The sequence below is a fragment of the Natrix helvetica genome (genome assembly GCF_964273705.1).
Source record: "Natrix helvetica genome assembly, chromosome: 4".
In the NCBI taxonomy this organism is placed as follows: Eukaryota; Metazoa; Chordata; class Lepidosauria; order Squamata; family Natricidae; genus Natrix; species Natrix helvetica.
In genome coordinates, this window is record NC_138550.1 from 125,913,774 (window position 1) to 125,936,218 (window position 22,445).

Here is a 22,445-nt window from a genome sequence, read left to right on the forward strand (position 1 = left end):
ATCAATATTATTACAGAATCAGGCAGATGTTTAGACTGGATTTGGCATCTTTGTCCACCTATCAAGACCTTTCCAAAGACCTGGGATAGACAGGTGTTGTTTGACAGTGCTAAATGTACTGTTGCAGGGTGTAAGCTGTTCCAAGCAAATAGCCTTTTGCAATTGTTGGATCATGATTTTGTCAGTGTCAATGGTATTCAAATGTTTCTAATTTGTTTTAAACAATTCATGTGTTAAAAATTATGAAGTGAAATCTAAGACGTTAGCCATTCACAGAATTACAGATGAAAATGCTTTTGAGTTTGTTAAAAAACAATAAGTAATTTTGAATATTAATACTTTATTTTATATTAGTACAGAAGGTTGAATTCTATTATTCTAGTCCTTCTTAAATGCTGTGGAAGATCCTTCAATGCAAGTGTAAAATTATTTAAAAAATACTTAATCTCACATAATTGAACTATAAATATTTTTCAGATTCTACTAAATTAATATAGTTTTTAAAGGCCAGAATTCTTCATGGCAGCTTTCTCCCAAGAGATACTTATCATATGGAGTGAGCTTCAATTTTGTCTCTGTCCCAAATTATATCATAAGCCACACAAGACACCTCCTATTGTTCCCATCCCTTGTTTACATTTTATATTTTTATTAATAATGCTTGGAGTTTTGTCATATAAAAAATATCGCCAACCTGATATTTTCCAGGTATATTTCCGTACTAATACTACCCCAAATTTCTCAACCAGCATGTACTGGAAGTGGTAATATTGTAATATTGAGGAAGGCTAGTTTCCAAGATTTAAACTCTAAAGCCATAATTATGTTTTCGAGATGGATAATATGACTTTTGTCCTGCTATTACTTTTTCATCTTCCCATGGCTTTCAACTTTATCAATTACAATATTTATGGAGCAACTTTCTCAGATTTGGGGCCTAAGTTTAATTCATGACATGATGCATCTTTTCTCAAATGATGTCCTTCCTAAACAAAGAAAATCTGGCTACCATAATCTATATGTACTGTTAACATTCTGTTGTTCTATTACCATTTATTGTTTGTGGATATCTTTTAAAGAACCGGGAAATGTTGCCAAAAATATGCATGCGCTCTATATACTGTACGTGTGTGCAATAGAATACAGTATTACTGTAGAGCTGATAGATTTTTGTTGACTTGCTAATAGGTATGATGGATATACCAATTTGATGATACAGAGCTGTTTTGGGATAAGTGTTAAAGGCACGAGATGAGAAATTAGAAGACCATTCTTATCCTGCCTTAAATACAAAGCCAGTTGGGTAATTTTGGATAAGTTACTCTCTTTCAGTCCTAAAAAGAAGACAATGGCAAACCACTTCTCAAAAATTCTGCTAAGAAAAATGCACAGATCAGGAGTCAAGACTCACTCATAGCACACATACACACAAAATTTTAATGATAATATTATTCAGGTATTATATGATTTGGAATAGTCATCACACAAATATTTTCAGTAACTCTACTCTCCTACCAATGATGCTTAACTGTGCATTCAGAATAGAAAGTCTACACCTATCCTGAAAGATAGCATATGCAGAACTGAAAATGTAAGAGTAAAGAGCAGAGTAAAATGTGACTAAGACAAGACCAATCAGGTGTCTAAAGGAAGCTAGCCTAATCCAAGTAACAGTGAGGGTTGGGCTTATCAGCATTATTGACATGGTGCGTATTCCACATTTGCACACTGGCTAAATAGGGCTGGCATGTTTCTATGAAATGTGATAAATAGTACTATTAAAACATTTCTTGACAGGAAAGCTGCAGTCAAATGGATAATGAAAGTGATGTAAGAACTGAAGAGGGGAAAGAGGAGGAAGAGGAAAAAGAGAAGGAAGAAGAGGACAACACTCCGACTAATGACAAAGATAGCCTAGCTGCCAGCTTCAACGAAGAAGTGAAAAATCAAGTGCAGCCTCTCTAACCAATTAGGTCTCCAGACTGTAGCACAATTATTTTGTTTGCCAAGTTCTAGTTTGTAGGTGTTTTATTTTTGAAGATTAAAAAAAAACATGATTTTTATTTAAAGTTAAATTATATCAGCTACATCATGTGTAACATGGCTTATTATTGATGAAGAACACTGGCTGTACTAACAAAATACAAACCCTTTGCACATACTTTCAAACCTGTTCAGTTTACAACAACAGTACTGTTTATATTAGGAGTTTGATTTCTGAATAATTTGAGGTTTTAGAACACTTTCCTACACACTGTACATTGTTCTTCCATGGAGGAAATTTTAAAAGTATAATAATGCATTTATCGTTGAATAAATATACTCCTGTGTGTACATATTTATAGCCCAAAAATGAACTGTAGTTGCAATACTAAACCCAATCACACTTGCAGAATTCTCACAGATATTACTAGGAATTGCACACATGTTGATATTACAATATTGCATCTTTGGATAGCAATTTGTTTTTAATATTTCTGCAAAATAAATAAATGAAAATTTAAAAACAAACTTGTACAAAATGCACTAAGAAGTATCTCTATGACTTAGGGCTACTACATAACTTAACGAATGTTTTCTTTCAAAATATAATCTAACAAATCAGCCATAGAACTTAGTGTAAATATTTTCTTTCCAAATAGAAATCATATACAAAAGACAACATTCAAATTATATAGAATCTAGTTTTTAAAATCAGTACAGATCTTCTTAAAACTGTGAACTATGTTTTGAAATACTCGTTACTAAAGCTGTTTATAAACCACAGGTGCCATAAAATCCCTAAACTAATTGTATAATCTTCATTGTATTATTTTGTTGCAGTTTTAGAACTTTCTTTCACATTATTTCCATCTTTCATAACTTGTTGGTTGAGGCCTTCAGCTTTAAATATACCGGCTTTAAAAAATTGCTTGCAATTACTTTCTTTTCTTATTTTTGAATGTGCATTTGCCTTAGTCAACCATCAGTTGTTTGGTGTGCATTCTTGGAAATGGGCCAGGGGTATCAGCAGGGTATTGTAAAAAAAAAAATCAAGATGGCTGCCATGCACATCTTGCAATGTATATAAATAGGCAGAGCTTTTATCACATTATCATGGCTGCCATCTTGCCTTTTTTTAATCTTACCCTCTGGACACTCCTGGAATGAGTAGAGAGACTTTCTTCAGGGGCTGAATGGGGTAATCTGCTAAATATGAAAAGCACATGGAGGGGAGGTGTGTCCTTTCTAAAAAGAAAAAATAATACATTATGTAATTACAGCAGTATCTCTTTTGAGTAAATCTTAATATGCTATTTAAAAAAATAATAGAGAGGAGGCTGCTCCCCCGAGGATTATATTTGGAAAAGATACTTTGCAATCGTATTTTCCCTTTATAGTAAATTAGTTACAAGCAAATTTTAGCCCCAAGGAAAACAGCAAATGATTTAGAAATTGTTAAGTGTAAGGGCAATGTTTTATTAATGATGCAACAACTCTTAACAGTAAGCACGAATTTAGAGAAGCTGAAATATATAAATCCAAAGTTATTGTTAAAAGAATAATAGCTCCTTAAACTTGTTTACATATTGCATTGTCCAAATGAAAAGCTGAATCTTTCTGTTCATTCTACAAGGGACATGCTTCAGATCAAAGATGTATGAATTAAATAACTCTAGGTACTTTGTCACTCATGCACAAAATAATTCCTGACATCTTCCTTCTTGTGTCTTTCTCAACATTGTCTCTATGTACTCAAATCACAGAATTTAGAGAACTGAAGAAAATAATTTTTAATTTTTTTACATAGAGACACCCCAGAAACCCTACCTTCGCAATAATTACTCTTTACTCTTGTAGTATCTACCATCTTCACATGGTGGATACATAACTTTTGACAAGTTACCTCTCCTATGCCCTTCTCTCAGGAATTGGTTACTCTCTACTAGTGCCTAGCACACATCAGTTAGTACTAGACAGTATATTGGCAATTCTTGCTGACAGCTCAGGACTCCAGCCAAGTATTTCCTAAAGAGAAGCAAATTTTATTAAAAAGATCTAAATCCAGCTAGATACCTGCAGTTAGAATAGGGATTGTGTTTCTCTGATATAGTCCTTAATTTACACACCCAGATTGCATGTAAAGCTCATGCACGAGTCTAAACTTTGGGAAATCTGTGCAACACTTATTGTCTTCATAACAACATATGCACCATTCTCTCAGTCTAGTTTCAGCACAGATTCCCCAAAGCAAAGCTCTAGGTGGCCTCTTATACTTTGGAAGTCCAAGTTAAAGCACTTTTTCATTTGCCACCAAAACCTAAATTTGCTACATCAACCAGTGTTAAGTTGACAGTGGCTCAGTATGGACAATACTTTCCCCTGATTTCTATCTAGCATCTGGGAACCAAAAGTGTCATCATCTAACACAGCAACTCGATCTCCTGGGTCATAATGTTGTTAGTATAACATTCGAATAAAGTTATGCTTGCATAAAATTCCACTAGCAAAGGCCTTAATCAGATTACCTGTTTCTGTATTTTGTCTGGGATGTCATATAAAGACCTAATGGAATAGGATATTATGTGGCTGTCCTTATTCAGATGAACATCAACTTGCATGCCTAAGGAATCCAGGCCCAAAGCTAGTGTTACAGACATAGGTTTCCATTCACAATGAAACAAGCATGTAGAGGAAGTTGAGAGTGAGTTTTGTCCCAAATGTGCCAATGTTTTAGTCCATACAGTCTTTGTTTGCTAAACATGTTTGGATGGCGAACCTCAAAATTGCTGGAATGGTTGAAATAGCCATTTTTCATTTTTCATGGCTGTTTACTATAGCCCAAAACTCCTTGTGGATTGTTATTGGAAAGATCATTAAGAGGCAGGAATTAGAATGTGAAGATAGCAGGATTCTTGAATGTTGAAAGAAAAGAGAGGATAGAATCTCTGTAAGTAGTAATGTTAACTTTAAAACTGCATTAAAAGGTGTGTGGCCTTTGTTGTGATAATATGTATTTTCTTATATGCATGAGACAAAATGTTGCATCATTATTTAGCACAGATGTCTGCCTTTTACTTTAGCCACTTTCCTCCATTCTTATGAATTCCTTGGAATTGCTGTAGATATATCTTGTAAATACCACAACTGCGGGTTGCAACAGTTAGGTTGGTTCAATTCAGTGCCAGAACCTTGAATGACAGGACAGGAATTTATTTGTGAACCAAAAAAAGTATGAAGAATTACATCTTGAAACTACTAACTGTCTGATGTTTTTAACTACTGTTATTTCACACCAGTCTGAACGGACACACTGCAAATTTTACATTATCCATTGGTATTGTAAACAGAATTATTATTGTATGGGGTTTTTTTGTATTGCTGTTAAGTATTGTTTTGTGTGTGTGCGTGTGTGTTAAGCCTATTGGGGACATATTTTGAAGTGATTAAACTATTTAATTGTGTGTCTATATTTTGGAATGGAATTATTTCTTCATTAAAAAATAATTTTTAAAAGTAATTCATGAAGTCTCCCTTCTTGTTGTTTACACTGAATCCAAGATATATTTTCCCCTATTCCAGAAGAATTCTTTCTTAGATTTGTTAAGAAAAAAAGGTGTATGAAAGTACATATGTGTTTTAATAATTATATCTAAGACTGCTAACATTGGAATGACATGATTATCACAAAAAGGATGCTCACCAGCAACAGTATTGACAGATGTAATGACCTTCCAATCAGACTGAAAAAGCCTATTAGAACTGAAACATTTACAGAGAATTAATAAACAGGGAATTCTATAATTTGAATATTATGATGAAAAAAATATCTACTATAAAAATATCAGCATGGGTGGATGATGGTGATGAGGAGGAGAGTCTTGGATTTCTTACAGATACAGAGGAATAAAAATTACAAATTCCATTGGCAATCTGTTAGCATAAAATTACCAGATTTCTCCTTTCATTTTTATCATCAGCATTCAAATTCACAAGTGAATATATGCAATGAGATTTTGCTCCTAATTCTTCAGGATCTAATTTGCAGTAGACAAGTAATGCTACTAAGATTCTGTTCAGAAGTGTGGAATTAATAGCCTTCCAGATTATATTAAATTACAATTTTAACACCTAGCCAGCATAGCTAATGGGGAGAGATACAGCAATTGTATTTCAGCCATATTTAGCCAATTGGTTATATAATTTCTTACTTTCATTAAATTTTAAATTGAATTTTATTTGAAATATGTTACTGGCTTTGATAAGAAAAACCTCTTGTTTTTCATTTGTTATTTAAAAAACGTGCATACATTCAGACATGCAAGTTAGAGGTCGTGGCATCTGATAGAATAAGCTCTGTTTTGTCAAAGCATATGCTGTGATGCATGTCGTATTCTTAAAAGACATGTCAATCCTATTTTTGCAATCAGAATGCTGGATTAAATGGACTATGAATCTCATCTGATAATGGTCCTTTAGATTAGATTAGATTAACAGAGTTGGAAGGGATCTTGCAGGTCATCTAGTCCAATCCCTAGTATCCTAGTATGTTTGGAATTTTTATCAAGATACTGTAGTGAAAAAACGTTACCTGCCTCAATGGGTGATTTGCAAAATTGATCAGTTCAGATAATATTACTCCTACTTCTCCAAATAATGTTTTTAGATGGCTTGCTGGATAATTGAGATGTCAGATGTTGTATTTGTGTTTCCAAATGCCGTGTCAACTAGATTTCTTCACTCTGCAACTTTTATTTCATCATCTTCTAGATAAGAGATAGCAGGCATTTCTCCCTGCCTATTGGTGAAATGGCTAGTTACTTTTGTGTTGCCACTGTCCTCAACTCACTTCAAGCTTGGGCAACAAGCCAGTTGATCAATTCCTGTCACAACCAGTGGATCAATGTTGGTTGATGTGAAAAAAGCAAACTTGAGTTTACAGGAAAACACTAGGTAGAAAAAAATCTTGCTGTATACTGAAAAACATTTAACATCTTCCTGATTGTGACAATTGCCTGCATGCTCAATAGTACTCTTTTAATTTGTTCATTGGTATTAATTTTTTTAAAAAAATTGCTCATGGCCTAGGTTCAAACTTAAGTCTTTGAACGAGATGCAGAGGTGTACGCAGTAGAAGATTTTATAGTCTTATGGTTAAAATAAACATGCAACTCAAAGAGGAATTAATAGAATTGAAACAATTGCAGACAATTAAGTAAATTCAGCCAAATTGTAGAATAAATATATTTTTGACTGAAATCTAGATGAATGTCTGGGGCTTAAGAAAAAGAGAATTATTAAGAGAATTAGAGCAAGCTGAAAGTGCTCAACTTGTTTCTTGTTTTTGGTCTTTGCTTTTACTACTCTTTCTCTCTACTTCGTTATTCAACAGTGTGGTATTAGGGCTTAAGTGTTTTCTTCAATATATAGAAAGGATATTGAAAGTAGCTTTCCTTTATATGTATCTCTTATTTACAGTTCTGTAAAGGCAGGAGTATTTTTTTTCTGTACTCATTCCTTCCAAACACCAACAAATCATCCTGTATAACCTGGCAAGCGACATAATTAATGCTCAAGGGACTTTGCTGCTAGGAAATTCCCTCTATAGTTCTTTTTAAAGGGGATGTTTATGTCATATAAAGAAACATAGGTAGGGGAAAAATTTGTAGAAGATTACTGAAGATTTTAAATTATTTGGTTTTTGAAAATGATATACAAATAATACACAGGAATTTACTCTTAGTAATGCAAAACTTCAATTCAATTTATAAGTTCACTAAGAAGCACACAAGAAGTACCATTTTTTGTCTTTTATCAGAAATTCTATGTGTAAATACAACCGGAATGATTAAAGATAATAATAGCATTTTATTCCTTACATTTACTGGGCAAGAGCCCTGGAGTTCTTTAGGTTTAAAACACTTATTATGCTGTAGCCTTATGCAGATTAGCATCCACTTTTTCTGATACATGTATAGAAAACAAGTTTGTATACACTGGTATATAGCATGAGAAATCAAACTGATTGAAAAAAAATATTGTCTCCAAAGATGTAGGATCAAAATACATCTACCTTCCTTTTGCATATGGAAGATGACACAGTTGGTAGCTGTTCACTGCTATAGTTTATTCTCTTAATCACCCCACAATATTTGTTCCCCATACTTAAAGGACTTTGGCTATTAAAATATCTCAAGAATGATAGGTTGTGAATTTTATTTATTCTGCTGGTCTTCGTGGGCGCTGGGGCACCAGAAAATGGTCTGAAAATTGCCAAAAACCAGGCCGTTCTTCAGGTTTTTGGCGCTCTGGCATGCGCACACATGCGCCCACATTCCGGTTTGGGCACTTGGTGCCGAAAAGGTTCACCATCACTGCTATAGTTTATTCTCTTAATCACCCCACAATATTTGTTCCCCATACTTAAAGGACTTTGGCTATTAAAATATCTCAAGAATGATAGGTTGTGAGTTTGCAAATACAGAAACTAAAAGAAAAAGTTCAGGAGGGTAAAGTGCAAGAAACAAAGAACCACATAGTTATAATATTTTCAGAATACTAGCTATGCAGATCCTGGATAGCTCTATCCATACTCCACCATACTCTAATTTTATTACTACAATATCCTCTAATGAAAAAGAAAGCAGCACAGTGTAAGACTGGAAAACCTGTGAATAATGCTATTATTTGAAAAGTCTCAATTTAATGCAACAAAGTTATATCAAGAATTCACCTTTTGAGCCCTGGTGCAATTTATGGAGCATCTATTTTTACATCTTTGTAGCAGCCAACTAGTGGCTTTTCCAAAGTAGACTGAGCATTGCAACTAAAGAGCATCAGAGATCATTAATGTTACCATAAATCCAAAAAAAGGAGAAAAGGGAGGAGGATAAAATCTGAACTGTCAAGCATTAAATCTAACCTCCTCCAGGCAAATATTAAAGGTGTTGAGAGGGAACATTTAATCTTGTATTCTTATGCCTCCTTTCAACTTTATAACTTTACAGCTTTTCAGCTTTCTGCCTTTAGAGAAGTAAACATGATGTCAGCAAGATTCTACCTTTGCTCAAGTTAGTGAGGAAACAATTGCAATCTCAATAAATAGCATTTTTAGTTTAAACTTCATATATACCAGATAGCATGAAATTTGTTTTAAGTATTATTTCTTATGCTGCTGATATATTAATTTTGATGCTTATTAATATGAGAATTTATGAGATTGAAAGCCTATTATCTCTGTTCAAGAACATGCCATCTTCCTTTTGGCATTTTGGAAAGAGAGATTTGTGCTTGACATTTACAGTACAAAAGATTCTTGCTTGAAGAAACAAACTGGCTTGTTTTCTCTCTTGCACACGAGGAAAAAATAAAATTCTTTATCAGAGTGTCTTCACATCAGAAATACTGGAAGATGAACTAATCTTCGGTATCTTTAAAAAATCTTACTACTAAGAATTACTAAGAATTTTTAAAAATGAACATACATATCATTCCACCCAACTTTTATAAAGATAAATAGTATTTATCTCAAATACTATTTCAGAGGAATTATTTATTAAGACTATCTAAAGATTACAAAATAATGAACAAACTTTTACCTAGCCAAGCCAAAAATATTCAAACAACTAATAAAAAGTTTAAGGTGACTTAATCTCTGTAAGGGGAAGAATATAGTTCAGAGAACCTTCTGAAGGACTGCTATGAGGACTGTTCAAGGTATCTGTTGGATAAAGTCACTTGGATTCACTATGATTTGAGTTGGAGCTATGCAGTCTGATGAAGTGATTGGTACGGTCTAACTAGGCCAGTGATGGCTAACGTTTTTTGGCTCCCATGCCAAAAGTGGGGGGTTGTGCAGGGGGGTTGTGCGCAGGAGGGCGAAAAACGGCCCTATGAGTAATCCAGAAGTTTGGGAGTGGTGACTTCCGGTTTGTCTGCAGGGCCGTTTTTTGACCTTCAGAGCCTTCAGGAGGCTTCCCTGAAGGCTTGCCCGTAGGGCCAGTGTTTCGCTCCGAAACACCGAAAAATGGCCTTAAAAGAAGGCCAAAGTCAGCTGGCCAGGGCACGCATGCATACTGGAGCTGACAGGGAAACGCCTCACGTGCCCTAACAAAGGGCTCCGCATAGGTTCGCCATCACGGAACTAGGCTATTTGGAAAGAGTTGGCACTTGTTGGGCCTGAGGAAATGTACAGGGTCCTTGAAACAGTTAGTACAGCCATCTGTGCATTAAGAGCCATGGTGCTGCAGGGGTTAGAATGTAGTGTTTCAGGCTAATTCTGCCAACTGCCACTAGTTCGATCCTGACCAGATCAAGGTTGATTCAGCCTTCCATCCTTCTTAGTTCAGTAAAATCAGGAGCCAGATTGTTGGAGGCAATATGTTGACTCTGTAAATCACTTAGAGAGAGCTGTAAAGCACTGTGAAGAGGTATATAAGTCTAAGAGCTACTGCTATTGCTATTAACTAATCTAGCTGAAGCAGATCCATTTTGCTTTTCTATTTACTTTTATTTTAAAAGTTTGTACTTTTCTTGAACTTTCTCTGAGCCACATTATATTATTCTTCCTGGTTTGTCAATGCCTCTTGGAAAACAATATGCAGGTGGGACCAAGTGGTAATAAATAGAGGGAGGGGGTAGTTATACCTCAACTTAAGGATGAATTAAAGAAGCAGTTGCCTGTCACTTCCTTAAGAAGCCATCAATGGTATTGAATAATTTATGTTGCATCTCCAACCTTCCCTATTGAGAAGATGATTATTTTGCTTCTTCACAAGGAAGAAATGGATTATCTGGGCCTCTTCAGTTACGTTGAGGTTTAGCCAGAGGTGGGATTCAGTCAATTTGCACCACTTCGGGAGAACTGGTTGTTAGGTTTCTGAGCAGTTGGAAGAAATCATTAGGGCAGAAAACTGGTTGTTAAATTATTTGAATCTCACCACTGGTTTAGGCACTGTTTTTAAACAGTGTTGAGATATGATGTTAGTTATGGGTTACTGTTGTCTTTGTAAGCCATCCTGAGTCATATGTCAATTTGGTGTCTATATAAATTGAGAAAGGAAATGAATAAATAAATAAAAGTCCAGCATAAGGATTATGAAATAATTGGGGGAAAGGTTTTATAAAATGGAGGAAATTAATTTCAGTTCTCAGTGACTTGGTACAGATTTAGCTGAGTTTAGAATAGATGAACAAAAATAATGTAGAATAAAATGTGACTAAGACAAATCCAACTAGCAGACCAGAGTTCAAAGGTTTTTGACTTCAAAGTTCAGTAAAGGGCATTTTTTCTTTTACTCCCTTCCCTCAGTTAACTAAGAACTTGAAGGAATTGTCTTTTGTGCAGAGATCAGAGCAATCTGGGCTAGCTTTTCTCACTCACCTATCCTATCTTATCCTATCTTATCCTATCCTATCTTAATGAACCAGCTTTGATTCATTTATTTTTATTATGTATAACATTTCTATATCAACCCAATGCTAAAATTCCTCAAAGAATTCACAAAAAATAAGCACAAAAGTCAATTACATTAAAAAAATTAAAAGGGGGACAAAACATCTGTAAAATTTAAAAAGTCCAAATTCGTAACTGTACAACCACATGCAAAATAGGAGTTGCAGATCAGGCCGATGACTTTAAGATGGCTTTGATCTAAGTACCAGTAGTTAACTTTTGCCCTCGATGCTTTTGCTTCAAGGTAAGCACTGGGCTGAAACAGCAATTTCCCGAATTCAAGGTGCTCTGTTGGTGCAAAGAAAGGGCTGGAACCTCAGCAATAAAAGATGGGGATAAGAATCCATCTGCGTATCCGGATTGGGCCAGCTGTGATTTCAAAGCTATTGTGACTTAGCAATTAAAATCCACCGTCATTTTCCTCCCCAGAAAAGTACGTGGCCCGCGCGCCTCTCTGCTCTTGCTGCAGCTGAGGTGGCCTCAGCTGCTCAGGCCTCGCTGAGCGAGGAGAACGCCCAGCCAGGCTTGCTCGGAGAGTCGCAGGCGTGACAGGGCTTTTTTGCCTCCCTGGCAGCCCCACAGACGCTTGACGGACCCCGCCTCCGGGTTGAGTTGTGGCCATTGGCCTCACTCCCGGCTGCCGCTGCCGCTGCTGCTGCGCACGGGGACCGCCCATCTCCAGAGCAGCCCAGCTTGCCCGCCCGGCTGACTCACGTGGCACTCGGGCGCAGCAGCGAGCGTTGCGGAGGCTGGGGAAGGAGGAGAAAACAAAAGGGAGCTGTCAACGCCGAGAGCTGCACGCCCGGTAGCTCGGTAAAAGCAGGTGAGTGACGGGCAGACGGGCGAAGGAGGCGCTTCTCTATGCAGGGGCAGGGAAGTAAGCGAGGGGCGGAATGGGACTTTTCTTCGGCAGCCCCCCCCCCTCCAGGCGCCCCCAGAAATTGCTAAGGCAACAGCCCGGTCTCTGGCCGCTTGGAATCGGGTTGGTGTTCAGACCCCGAGGCGAGGAAACGGAAGCGTTCCGCCGGCGCTGTTGGATGAGCGGGAGACGGGGTCGCCCCGCTGGTACCGCCGAGGCTCTGGGAAGGCTTCCCGCGCAGAGGAGGCGCGCTCCTGATCGTAGGGGAGCCGGAGGTTGGGGCGTGGGATTCCCAGAAAAACCTGAAGTTCGAACGAAGGAAGAGTTGAGTGTTGGGAGGGAGGGAGGGAGGGAGGCAGAGGTTGCTTAGTAGGCAGGAACTGGTAGGTAGGCACGGGGGGGGGGGGAAACCCTGTGGAAGGAGATGAAGCTGCTGCTGCTACCAGCAGCAGGGAGAAGCTTCTACAAAGCAAGCTGCTTGAGGTGTCTTGGAACGAACCTCCCTGGGTGGCCGGCCGGCTGAAGTTAAAACAATAAATAGCTCAGGGGACAGAGGTAGGAGCGAGTTATTGGAATCTGGGCTAAGTTGGGATGCCTAGAGGTCTTGATGGGTTTCTGCAAATGGTGTGGACCTCTGATCCTGGGATTGAGTTGAAAATGGGGTTATTTCACCAACCTTGGGCTCAAAAATACAAAGCTTGTTTTATATGGAATAAATATTCTGATTATTTTATGTGCTGTAAAAAAATGTTGAAGGTAGGTCATTAAGCATAACTTTTGTGGGATGTGAGCAAGGGTAGTTGCTGAGCCTGTTGAGGCATTTTGTCACAGATTTGTACTCACTGAAGAACTCTTGGCCTTGCCCAAATTTATTTCTGCTTTCTAAACCTGCCATCAATCCTTTGGCAGCCCTGCTGGCTTTATAAGAATTTCTCAGTCAAGGAACCAATCCAATTCTGATTTTAGAAGACTATTAATTCAGGAAATCATGGTGTCAGGCTGAACAACCATCCTTTGTTTTGAGTACCGATGTGATAGTGACAGGCAGTCTGAAGTGGGGCCTTGTACTGGTTTTCTGATGAAAAGTTTCCTTTCTGTTCTTCTTGTACACAAAATGGCAAGGATGGGGGAATTGGCACAACCCCCATTCTGAATCAGCAATCCATCCTGTTTAGAGAATTGTTATTGCTTTTTTTGCAAAATAAAAAAGGCCAAGTTATTCATACAAGCAGGCAGGAACAGTTGCAATAGACATACTGGTACTTAGGGTAATTTTGATTTCTGCTGTGGTTAGGTCTCTGTTGCTGGAGAAAATGTATCACTGATTTGTTAATTTCAGACAAAGACTTGCACACATAAAAACATCTACACAAACAACTCGCAGAGCAGAAGGAACATGTAAGTTAAACTGGAGGTTAGCAATTATGTGCATATAGCAATATCAAAATAGTTTTTAAAAATAAAATAAATCTCTAGATAGCCATATCTTTCACGTTCTCTGCATTGTCATAGCCAACTTTGAGAGATTTTAGACCCTTTGTAATTTTTTAATTTGTGTCAGTATCCTCCACATTGTGTGAGTGGTGCATCCATCTGAATGGTTGGTGAAGCTTGATTTATGTCACAAGAACTTAGTTTCAATGATGGCAGGGTCTGGATACAAGAGTTCAGGTGCTGTTTATTTAGATGAGCAGGAAATTTTCCATATGCGCTATATTTTATAGTACATTTTAACATATTTTGAATCTATTTTTTTTTTTACCATTTGTTGAGGGCAGAGTGTAAAACCATTACATCTAGGATCTAAAATAATCTGATTTCTTTCGGTAGGAGTGTTTATCCATTTACAAATAAACTTGGCAAGTGTGTGTGTGTGTAGGCATGGTGGTATTTAGTTTTCCAGGGCATAAGGAATTACTTGTCAAGAGGTATCTATTTTAAGGTGACCTTTTCTCGAGATACAGCAACATCCTACTTCATGCCTAACAGATTAACTATGATTTGAAATCAGAAAATATAAGCTTTATGTTTCCCAAATATATAACAGAATCAACCCTGTCTTATTACTATAACTGGCCTGCAACTTTTCAAAAATAGTGCCAGTTAATTTACTTCCTCCCACACCAAGTGGCGAAACTCCTAGGCTCCCATCCAACAGTGGGCTGAACTGAGAGTGCCACTGAAGTGCTGTCCAGTGCTTTGTGCCTTTGAGATCTGGATGGAAAGAAACAGGCTGAACAACCAAAACAAGACAAAATTGCTGTTCATCCAACAAGGCTCTGATGTTTCACTTAAAGAAGTGGCATTGAATCTGAAGGAGCAAGTCTCTTGGTATCCTGGTTCGCTGCAGCTGGTAACTAGGAGGGCATTTGCCCAACTGAAAAATCATTACAGCTGCACCTTGAGTTGAAAGATCTTGCAACAATTAGTTAGGCTCTCTTCATTGCTTGGATAAAGTACTGCAATGCTGTCTGCGTGAGGTTGTCTGCAATTGGTTCAAATGCAAAGCGTGTATATTAAAATGGCATTATCTGCCATTAGCACTCGTGGTCAGCATGGCTACAGTGCTGTTTTTGACGGTGCCAAGGTATATTCAGAACTGTCTTTAGGTATAATTAATAGATACATCTAAAAAAATGGGGGCTGTTCTTTTCTACTATGACATCAGGACAGAGATTAGGAGGAGGTGTTTTTTCATGATAGTCCTCTTATCATGGAATGGCTTTTCCTGCCAAGTTAAATTACACCCTATTGGCCTTCCAGAAGCAAGTTAAGAGGGAGTTCTGTGGGAGACTCCTTTCAATTAGTTGAGAATCTGACAGGAATGTTTATATAGTTCCTCCAATTATACTGCTGGTTTTAGTTTTGGCATTATACCTGTTATAATTATACCCTCTGTATATGCTCTGTACACAACTGAGTCATATGGTTGCAGCAGCTACAAATAAAATACACTCTGTCTCTATCCTTGTGAAAATCTGAACTATATTGTTCCTAATTTCTGCATTTAGAATATACTGTAAAAACTGCATACTGTACTAATATTTTTATCACTAATCTATTTCTAAAACAGAAAATATCAGAGTAACAGGAAAAATTGCTTGGTTGTTCGTCCACAGAAATAATATCTACAAACATGGCCAGCAGAATCAGAACAAATGGTTTGAAGTTTCTGCCTCTACTTTCATTAACACTGTTGTTGCTCTTGTAATAATCTGCTGGTATGCTTGAATTAAAAATACATTTCATGTCTGATTTACAGGATTTAGCATATCAGTACATCAGTCACTCTCACAGCCATGGCAGAAAATAGATTGTACTATTGTACTAATGGGTATAGTATACTCTTTCAAGACACTTGACACTTTCAAACGTTATAAGTAAAAAATTGCAAAATGTTCATAAATGTCCAGGCCCACAGCCTGGAGTTCAAGCCTGATAGGCTTCAAGATTGACTTAGCGTTCCATCCTTCCAAGGTTGGTAAAATGAAGACCCAGATTGTTGGGAGCAATATGCTGACGTTGTAAACCGCTCAGAGTGCTGTAAAGCACTGTGGAACACTGTATAAGTGCTATTGCTATAACTAGGTGTGCTTACCATCTTTTTTAATTGGGTACTCTGGGAGGGAGGGATGTTTTCCCAATGAATGGTAGGGTTTGTAACAGTCATAAATTTATTTAGGAGAATAAAGTTTGAAATAAATGGAGATTTTGCTTGAAAACCTTGAACTCTATAACCCAGTATTATAGCTGGGGCTAAATATATTGCATTTTAAAACACACCTCATTTTAAATATATAGCAAATATTTATAAGGGAGGAAATATGTTTTTAAAGGAAGGAATTAGTTTCAAAGCATAAACAAACTTTGAGGAAAGCCCAGTACATATGGAGAAAGGAATGCCAAGACATTTCTATTTAATGTCCCATATTTCTCATATTTGTTTTGGAAACAGAATTGTTGCATGAATTACAAGTCATAAAGTAGTTCAAATCTTTTTTTTATTACATATGTAGTCATTTCAAAAACTGCTAGTATTCTGTATTCCATTTCTGGGTCTTTTTTTTTTAATAACTCTTAATAGCTATTGTTCCCTTATTTATATTGCAGTTAGTCATAACAATATAGTTTTACTAGCAGCATAGAGAAATTAGCATCAAGTGAATTCTTTCAAATGTGAGATTTGAATTTACCACTCAGCTGATGTGAATGCTTCAGATAAAATGTAAATTTAAAGGCAGAAAAAAGACAATTACAGATCCTAGAAAGGTTATTTTAATGTTTCACAGAAAGAATGTTTGCAGCTCTGCCCTTCCTATTGCATCATCTGTTTTCAATGAAACCCATTTTGGAGGTTGAGTATATTTTTGAATTATGTGGAGTGAGGTGGGGGAAGATGGAATATACATACAGTATCTGCCCAGAATAAATTCCTATTGAATTCAATAAGGAGCCCAGGTAGCACAGTGGTTAAAGTGCAGTATTGCAGGCAAACTCTGACCATAGCCTGGAGTTTGATCTTGATGGGGCTAAAGGTTGATTCAGCCTTCGATTCTGAGAATGCTTATATTGTAAACCACCCAGAGAGTGCTACAAAGCTCTATGGAGTTGTATATAAGCCCAAATGCTATTGCTAGAAGGCTTACTTTTGGTTAATGTAGAGGTTTGCAACCTTAGTGAAGTTATGGGTTATGTATTGTCCATTCTGTTATTTCTCCCAAAGCTGTTATTCCCTCTCAGAAGATCTCCAGTAGTTCTTAAGACAGAATTTTTGTGGAGGAATGGGATGCAGGAAATCTGCAGATAGAGGGACCTACCTATCCATATTCAAAAGGAATGCAACCCCTCCCTATATTCCAAAGGAATATTAATTGTAAATTAGGCATGAATAAGGCATTAGATTAAGCAAAATTAAACCCTTTCTGAGATTTACTCTGGTAGTATTTTATGCTTTGATTTTAGAAGTTTAGTGAAATAGTCTTGTAATAGGAGATAAGGTACAGTTTGATCTACTGTTGTACTGTGCCAGAAAGGCATATAGATTGCAACAGTAATACTCAAAAGAAATCCACCTAGGTGTGATTGGAATACAGTCCTTCTTCTAAATTGCTGTGCTTTATAAACTCTGGCTGAGTTACCACTTTTCTTTCCAGCATGAGTAATACAGGAGTCTGATGTTAAAATGCATGTTAAAAATATTTTATTTTTATATCAACCATCTGTCTGTTGCTTGTGCTGTTTAAGGTTAGGTTATTATTAGTAATTCATCAACAGAGTGTGCTAGACATTCTACAGAATGCAGAACTGAAACAGGGTGCCTGCTCAGTAGATTTTTAAACTAAGCAGAGAATGACAGTAGGAAAGATCTGGATTTGATTATGAAGTAAATGAACTAATTGAGTAGAAATAAATCCAGAATAGATAAATCAGAGTGGAGTCAGGAAAGCTATTGAGGAAAGATTTAAGAGGAGGGAAACAACTTATTGGATAAATGTGGAAAAACATGGTTCTGCACAGGGACAGAAGGCAATATTGTTGAAGGATAATCCAGTGTTACTCTCTCTCTCTCTTTGTTAATCCTTAAGATTTATCAGTGGAGACTTGCAGAATATGTAGAGTATATGGAAAGGGAAAGTTATAAGTGCCTATGTTAGTTCTGAGCATGAATAAATACTGTGGGAAATTCTGAAAAAAAGATAAGAGGCAGGACACCAGAGAAGTTTCAATAGCATGTCAAATGTTCTTGTTTGCAGTTTAATAAACTTCAGGACAGCTGGATTTTTCATAAGGATTCTTGTGTATTGGGATAATCAGAAACAAAGGGACTAGCGTTTTTCCTCTAAACTGGCCTACTTTGACATTTGAGGTGTCTTGCGATCCTCTTAAAATAATAATCATAGTAAAGATTATAAACTTGAAAAGTTTACAGCCATATAGAATGGTACCTGAAGATAATGCAGAGGAATAAAAGAAGGAATAATCAAAATTGACATTTTTAAAGTAGAGATCATTGATTTGCTGGTTAGTTTTTCCAACACTTTAATTACACATTTAATTGCACAAATAAAAATTGCATTTGCTATTAACCTTATTTTATCTGACATATATTCTGCCCATTGTAGTTTAGGTAATTTTAACTTTTATTTTGAAAAGGCATTATTTCAAATGTCTTAATCCCTAAGTAATGCAAACTGTCTTCTTTTAATCATATTTCTTTCATATGAATCAACATAGACTAAACAGTTTGTGGTTACAGAGTAAGAGAAAAATTGGTGCTCCACCCAATAAATGAAATAAATGCTGCTTTAGGAGTCCTTAACAATTTATCTCTCAATAGATGAGTACTGTGAACAGTTGGTCTTTAATTAGGATGACACTAAAACCACATGACCAAAGTTTTGCATTTGACTTAAACAGGCTATATTATCCTTCTCAATGGTGTGCCATCCAAATCATTTGAAATGCAACTCCTTGAAATCACAGCCAACATACAGCAAAATCCATTTTATGTGGAAGTAAGAGTTGCTATATCAACCCATTCATTAAGCTCTGGTGAGGTACTAAGTGATTTAAAGAGAGCAAACATTCTCACTTTAAAAGGAGGAAAGAAGGACCCAGGGAATTATAAACCAGTCAGTTTGACATCAATATCAGGGAAGATTCCAAAGCAGATCATAAGCAGATTGATCTATAAACATCTTTAAAACATTAATCACCTGAAGTTACCATGGATATGAAAAGAACAGATCTTGACAGACTGTCACATTTTTTGATCAAGTAGCTTCCTATGCAATATATTGTGTTAATATATAAATTGCTTGATTTCAGAAAAAACATTTGGCAAATGTGTAAAGAAATGCTTTGCCATTTGAATCTGATTATCTTTGGAGGGACTTAAAAACTTCATCCCCTTCAATAATACATAGAAAGTGGATCAGTCTTTGTAGTACTCGCACTTGGAACCACTTGCCTTCTTAGGTACAAGTAAGCACAATCCTGTTAGCATGTTGTAAAGTAAACTGTATTCTTTCAATGAAGATTCATCCCCAGTTGATTTGATAAAAGTTGCCACTGTTACAGCTATTTTTATTGTGGAATCTTATTGTTATATTTAACATACATTTTGTCCTTTGTATTATGTTATCAGTGATATCAGAGTTATCTGCAAAGAGGCAAATGCAATTTTAGGGTGCATCAAGAGAAATACACAGAGATGGTATTCATGCAGATAATGTGCACTAATTGGGAGCATTAGGTATTTAGAGTGATAGCAGTAAAATAGAATGTTGTGGGTGTAAAAAAGAGTCTGCTTTAAGTCAAGCTCCATTCCTGGTAACCTTGACATGTCCAAGTGCTTTCTTGCTAAGTTTGTTTGACTCATTTTTATCCCAACTTCCTTCTGCAGCTCCAAATGGCTTTTGTAGGATGCTGTCTACCATTTTTTCACCACCATAAGATAAAGTGTATGATAGAGTGAATTGATAGACAGTGCTTAGCTCAGTCATTTAGTGAGCATGCATAACTAAGGATGAAGTTCATACTGGTTTGCCACTGCCTTTTTCAATAAATATTTTTTTGAGTAGCTTCAGTCCTAGGATTTGTATGCTATCACTTACAAATACTAACCAGTCCTGCTCCCACTATACAGCACTATACTGTGCAAGATCAGCCAAGTTCTGCCAGCTATTGGAAAATATTTTATGTTAAGTATAACTGGGAACTGGCTTATAGTTTCATGTGTTAACTAAATCAAAATTTCTTTTCAAGAATACCCAATAGTGATAACTATTTCTAACTAGTTATCTAGATAACTAGTTGCATAATTTCTTTCAAGACAAATTTGATGAAGTGCCATGCAATTTATGAATGTTTGTGTATTTTTGTTAATTTCCAAGGCACCACAATATTTTTGTCATTAAAACTGCATAGCATGACTAGAGATCTGCAAAAGCTATTATATTTTTCTCTATAAGCATTGTAGCTGAATACTATATGATCCTATCATTATCAGCTGCTGTGTGGTCTTGCTCTCCTTCAGGTCTTTGGCCTGAAGAAGAAATGCAAAATGCAAAGTTATACCAAATAGGAGCCAAAATATTTGAGAGCTGGCGTTATTTAGATTATACAATAATACAATAGTAGAGTTGGAAGGGACCTTGGAGGTCTTCTAGTCCAACCCCCTGTCTAGGCAGGAAACCCTATACCGTTTCAGACAAATAGCTATCCAACATCTTCTTAAAGACTTCCAGTGTTGGGGCATTCACAACTTCTGGAGGCAAGCTGTTCCACTGATTAATTGTTCTAACTGTCAGGAAGTTTCTCCTCAGTTCTAAGTTGCTTCTCTCCTTGATTAGTTTCCACCCATTGCTTCTTGTTCTACCCTCAGGTGCCTTGGAGAATAGTTTGACTCCCTCTTCTTTGTGGCAACCCCTGAGATATTGGAACACTGCTATCATGTCTCCCCTAGTCCTTCTTTCTCTTAAGCTAAACATACCCAGTTCCTGCAACCGTTCTTCATGTCTCCAGTCCCCTAATCATCTTTGTTGCTCTTCTCTGCACTCTTTCTATTGTCTCCACATCTTTTTTACATCGTGGCGACCAGAACTGAATGCAGTATTCCAAGTGTGGCCTTACCAAGGCATTATAAAGTGGTATTAACACTTCACGTGATCTTGATTCTAGTCTTCTAGTCTTCTTAACTTTGTATATACAGTACTGTGCAAAAGTATTAGGCAGGTGTGAAAAAATGCTGTAAACAAAATGCTTTCAGAAATATAAATAATGATTGTTTATTTCTGTCAATTTTCAAAATGCAAAGTGGGTGAACAAAAGAAAAATCTAAATCAAATCAATATTTGGTGTGACCACCCTTTTGCCATCAAAACAGCAGCAATTCTTCTAGGTGCATTTGCACACAGTTTTTGAAGAAACTCGGCTTGTAGGTTGTTCCAAACATCTTGGAGAACTAACCACAGATCTTCTGTGGATGTAGGCTTTCTCACATCCTTCTGTCTCTTCATGTAATCCCAGACACACTCCATGATGTTGAAATCAGGGCTCTGTGGGGGCCATGCCATCACTTCCAGTACTTCTTGTTCTTCTTTACGCTGAAAATAGTTCTTAATGACTTTGGCCGTATGTTTGGGGTCATTGTCCTGCTGCAGAATAAATTTGGGGCCAACCATACACCTCCCTGATGGTATTGCATGATGGATAGTATCTGCCTATATTTCTCAGCATTGAGAACACCATTAATCCTGACCAAATCTCCAACTCCATTTGCAGAAATGCAGCCCCAAACGTTCAAGGAACCTCCACCATGCTTAACTGTTGCCTGCAGACACTCATTATTGTATTACTCTCCAGCCCTTCGACAAACAAACTGCCTTTTGCTACAGCCAAATATTTCAAATTTTGACTCATCAATCCAGAGTACCTGCTGCCATTTTTCTGCACCCCAGTTCCTATGTTTTCATGCATACTTTAGTCGCTTGGCCTTGTTCCCACGTTGGAGGTATGGCTTTTTGGCTGCAACTCTTCCATGAAGACCACTTCTGGCCAGACTTCTCCGGACAGTAGATGGGTGTACCTGGGTCCCACTGGTTTCTGCCAGTTCTGAGCTGATGGCACTGCTGGACATCTTCTGATTTTGAAGGGCAATAAGCTTGATGTGTCTTTCATCTGCTGCACTAAGTTTCCTTGGCTGACCGCTGCGTCTATGATCATCAACATTGCCCGTGTCTTTGTGCTTCTTCAAAAGAGCTTGAACAGCACATCTTGAAACCCCAGTCTGCTTTGAAATCTTTGTCTGGGAGAGACCTTGTTGATGCAGTATAACTACCTTGTGTCTTGTTGCTGTGCTCAATCTTGCCATGACATGAAACTGTCTTTCACAATCTCACCTTGGTAGCAGTATAAAGTTTGACTGTTCCTCACCCAGTTTTAAGCCTCCTACACAGCCGTTTCTGTTTCAGTTCATGACTGGGTGTCAACCTACGTGTGACATTGATGATCATCAGCACCTGTTTGGTATAATTGGTTGATCATATACCTGACTATAATCCTACAAAATCCCTGACTTTGTGCAAGTGTATCTAGAAGAATTGCTGCTGTTTTGAAGGCAAAGGGTGGTCACACCAAATATTGATTTGA

The 22,445-nt window shown here is 37.0% G+C and overlaps 2 protein-coding genes across 9 annotated transcripts in view; both read left to right on the top strand.

The window, feature by feature from the left end:
• DTNA (dystrobrevin alpha) overlaps positions 1-5,500 on the top strand; it is a 170,368-nt gene extending 164,868 nt beyond the window's left edge. For 6 of the 8 annotated variants that reach the window (XM_081950314.1, XM_081950306.1, XM_081950307.1 and 3 more), the window contains one exon: positions 1,798-5,500. In XM_081950314.1, the coding sequence (XP_081806440.1) occupies positions 1,798-1,965 (168 nt within the window). In that variant the 3' untranslated portion in view covers positions 1,966-5,500. The remainder of the gene's footprint in view (positions 1-1,797) is intronic. The other 2 variants (XM_081950309.1, XM_081950312.1) reach the window with 1 other exon arrangement.
• A 6,605-nt stretch (positions 5,501-12,105) lies between these two features.
• MAPRE2 (microtubule associated protein RP/EB family member 2) overlaps positions 12,106-22,445 on the top strand; it is a 73,735-nt gene continuing 63,395 nt past the window's right edge. Inside the window, exon 1 of the mRNA XM_081950145.1 lies at positions 12,106-12,257. The gene's annotated coding sequence lies outside the window, so the exon portion shown is untranslated. The remainder of the gene's footprint in view (positions 12,258-22,445) is intronic.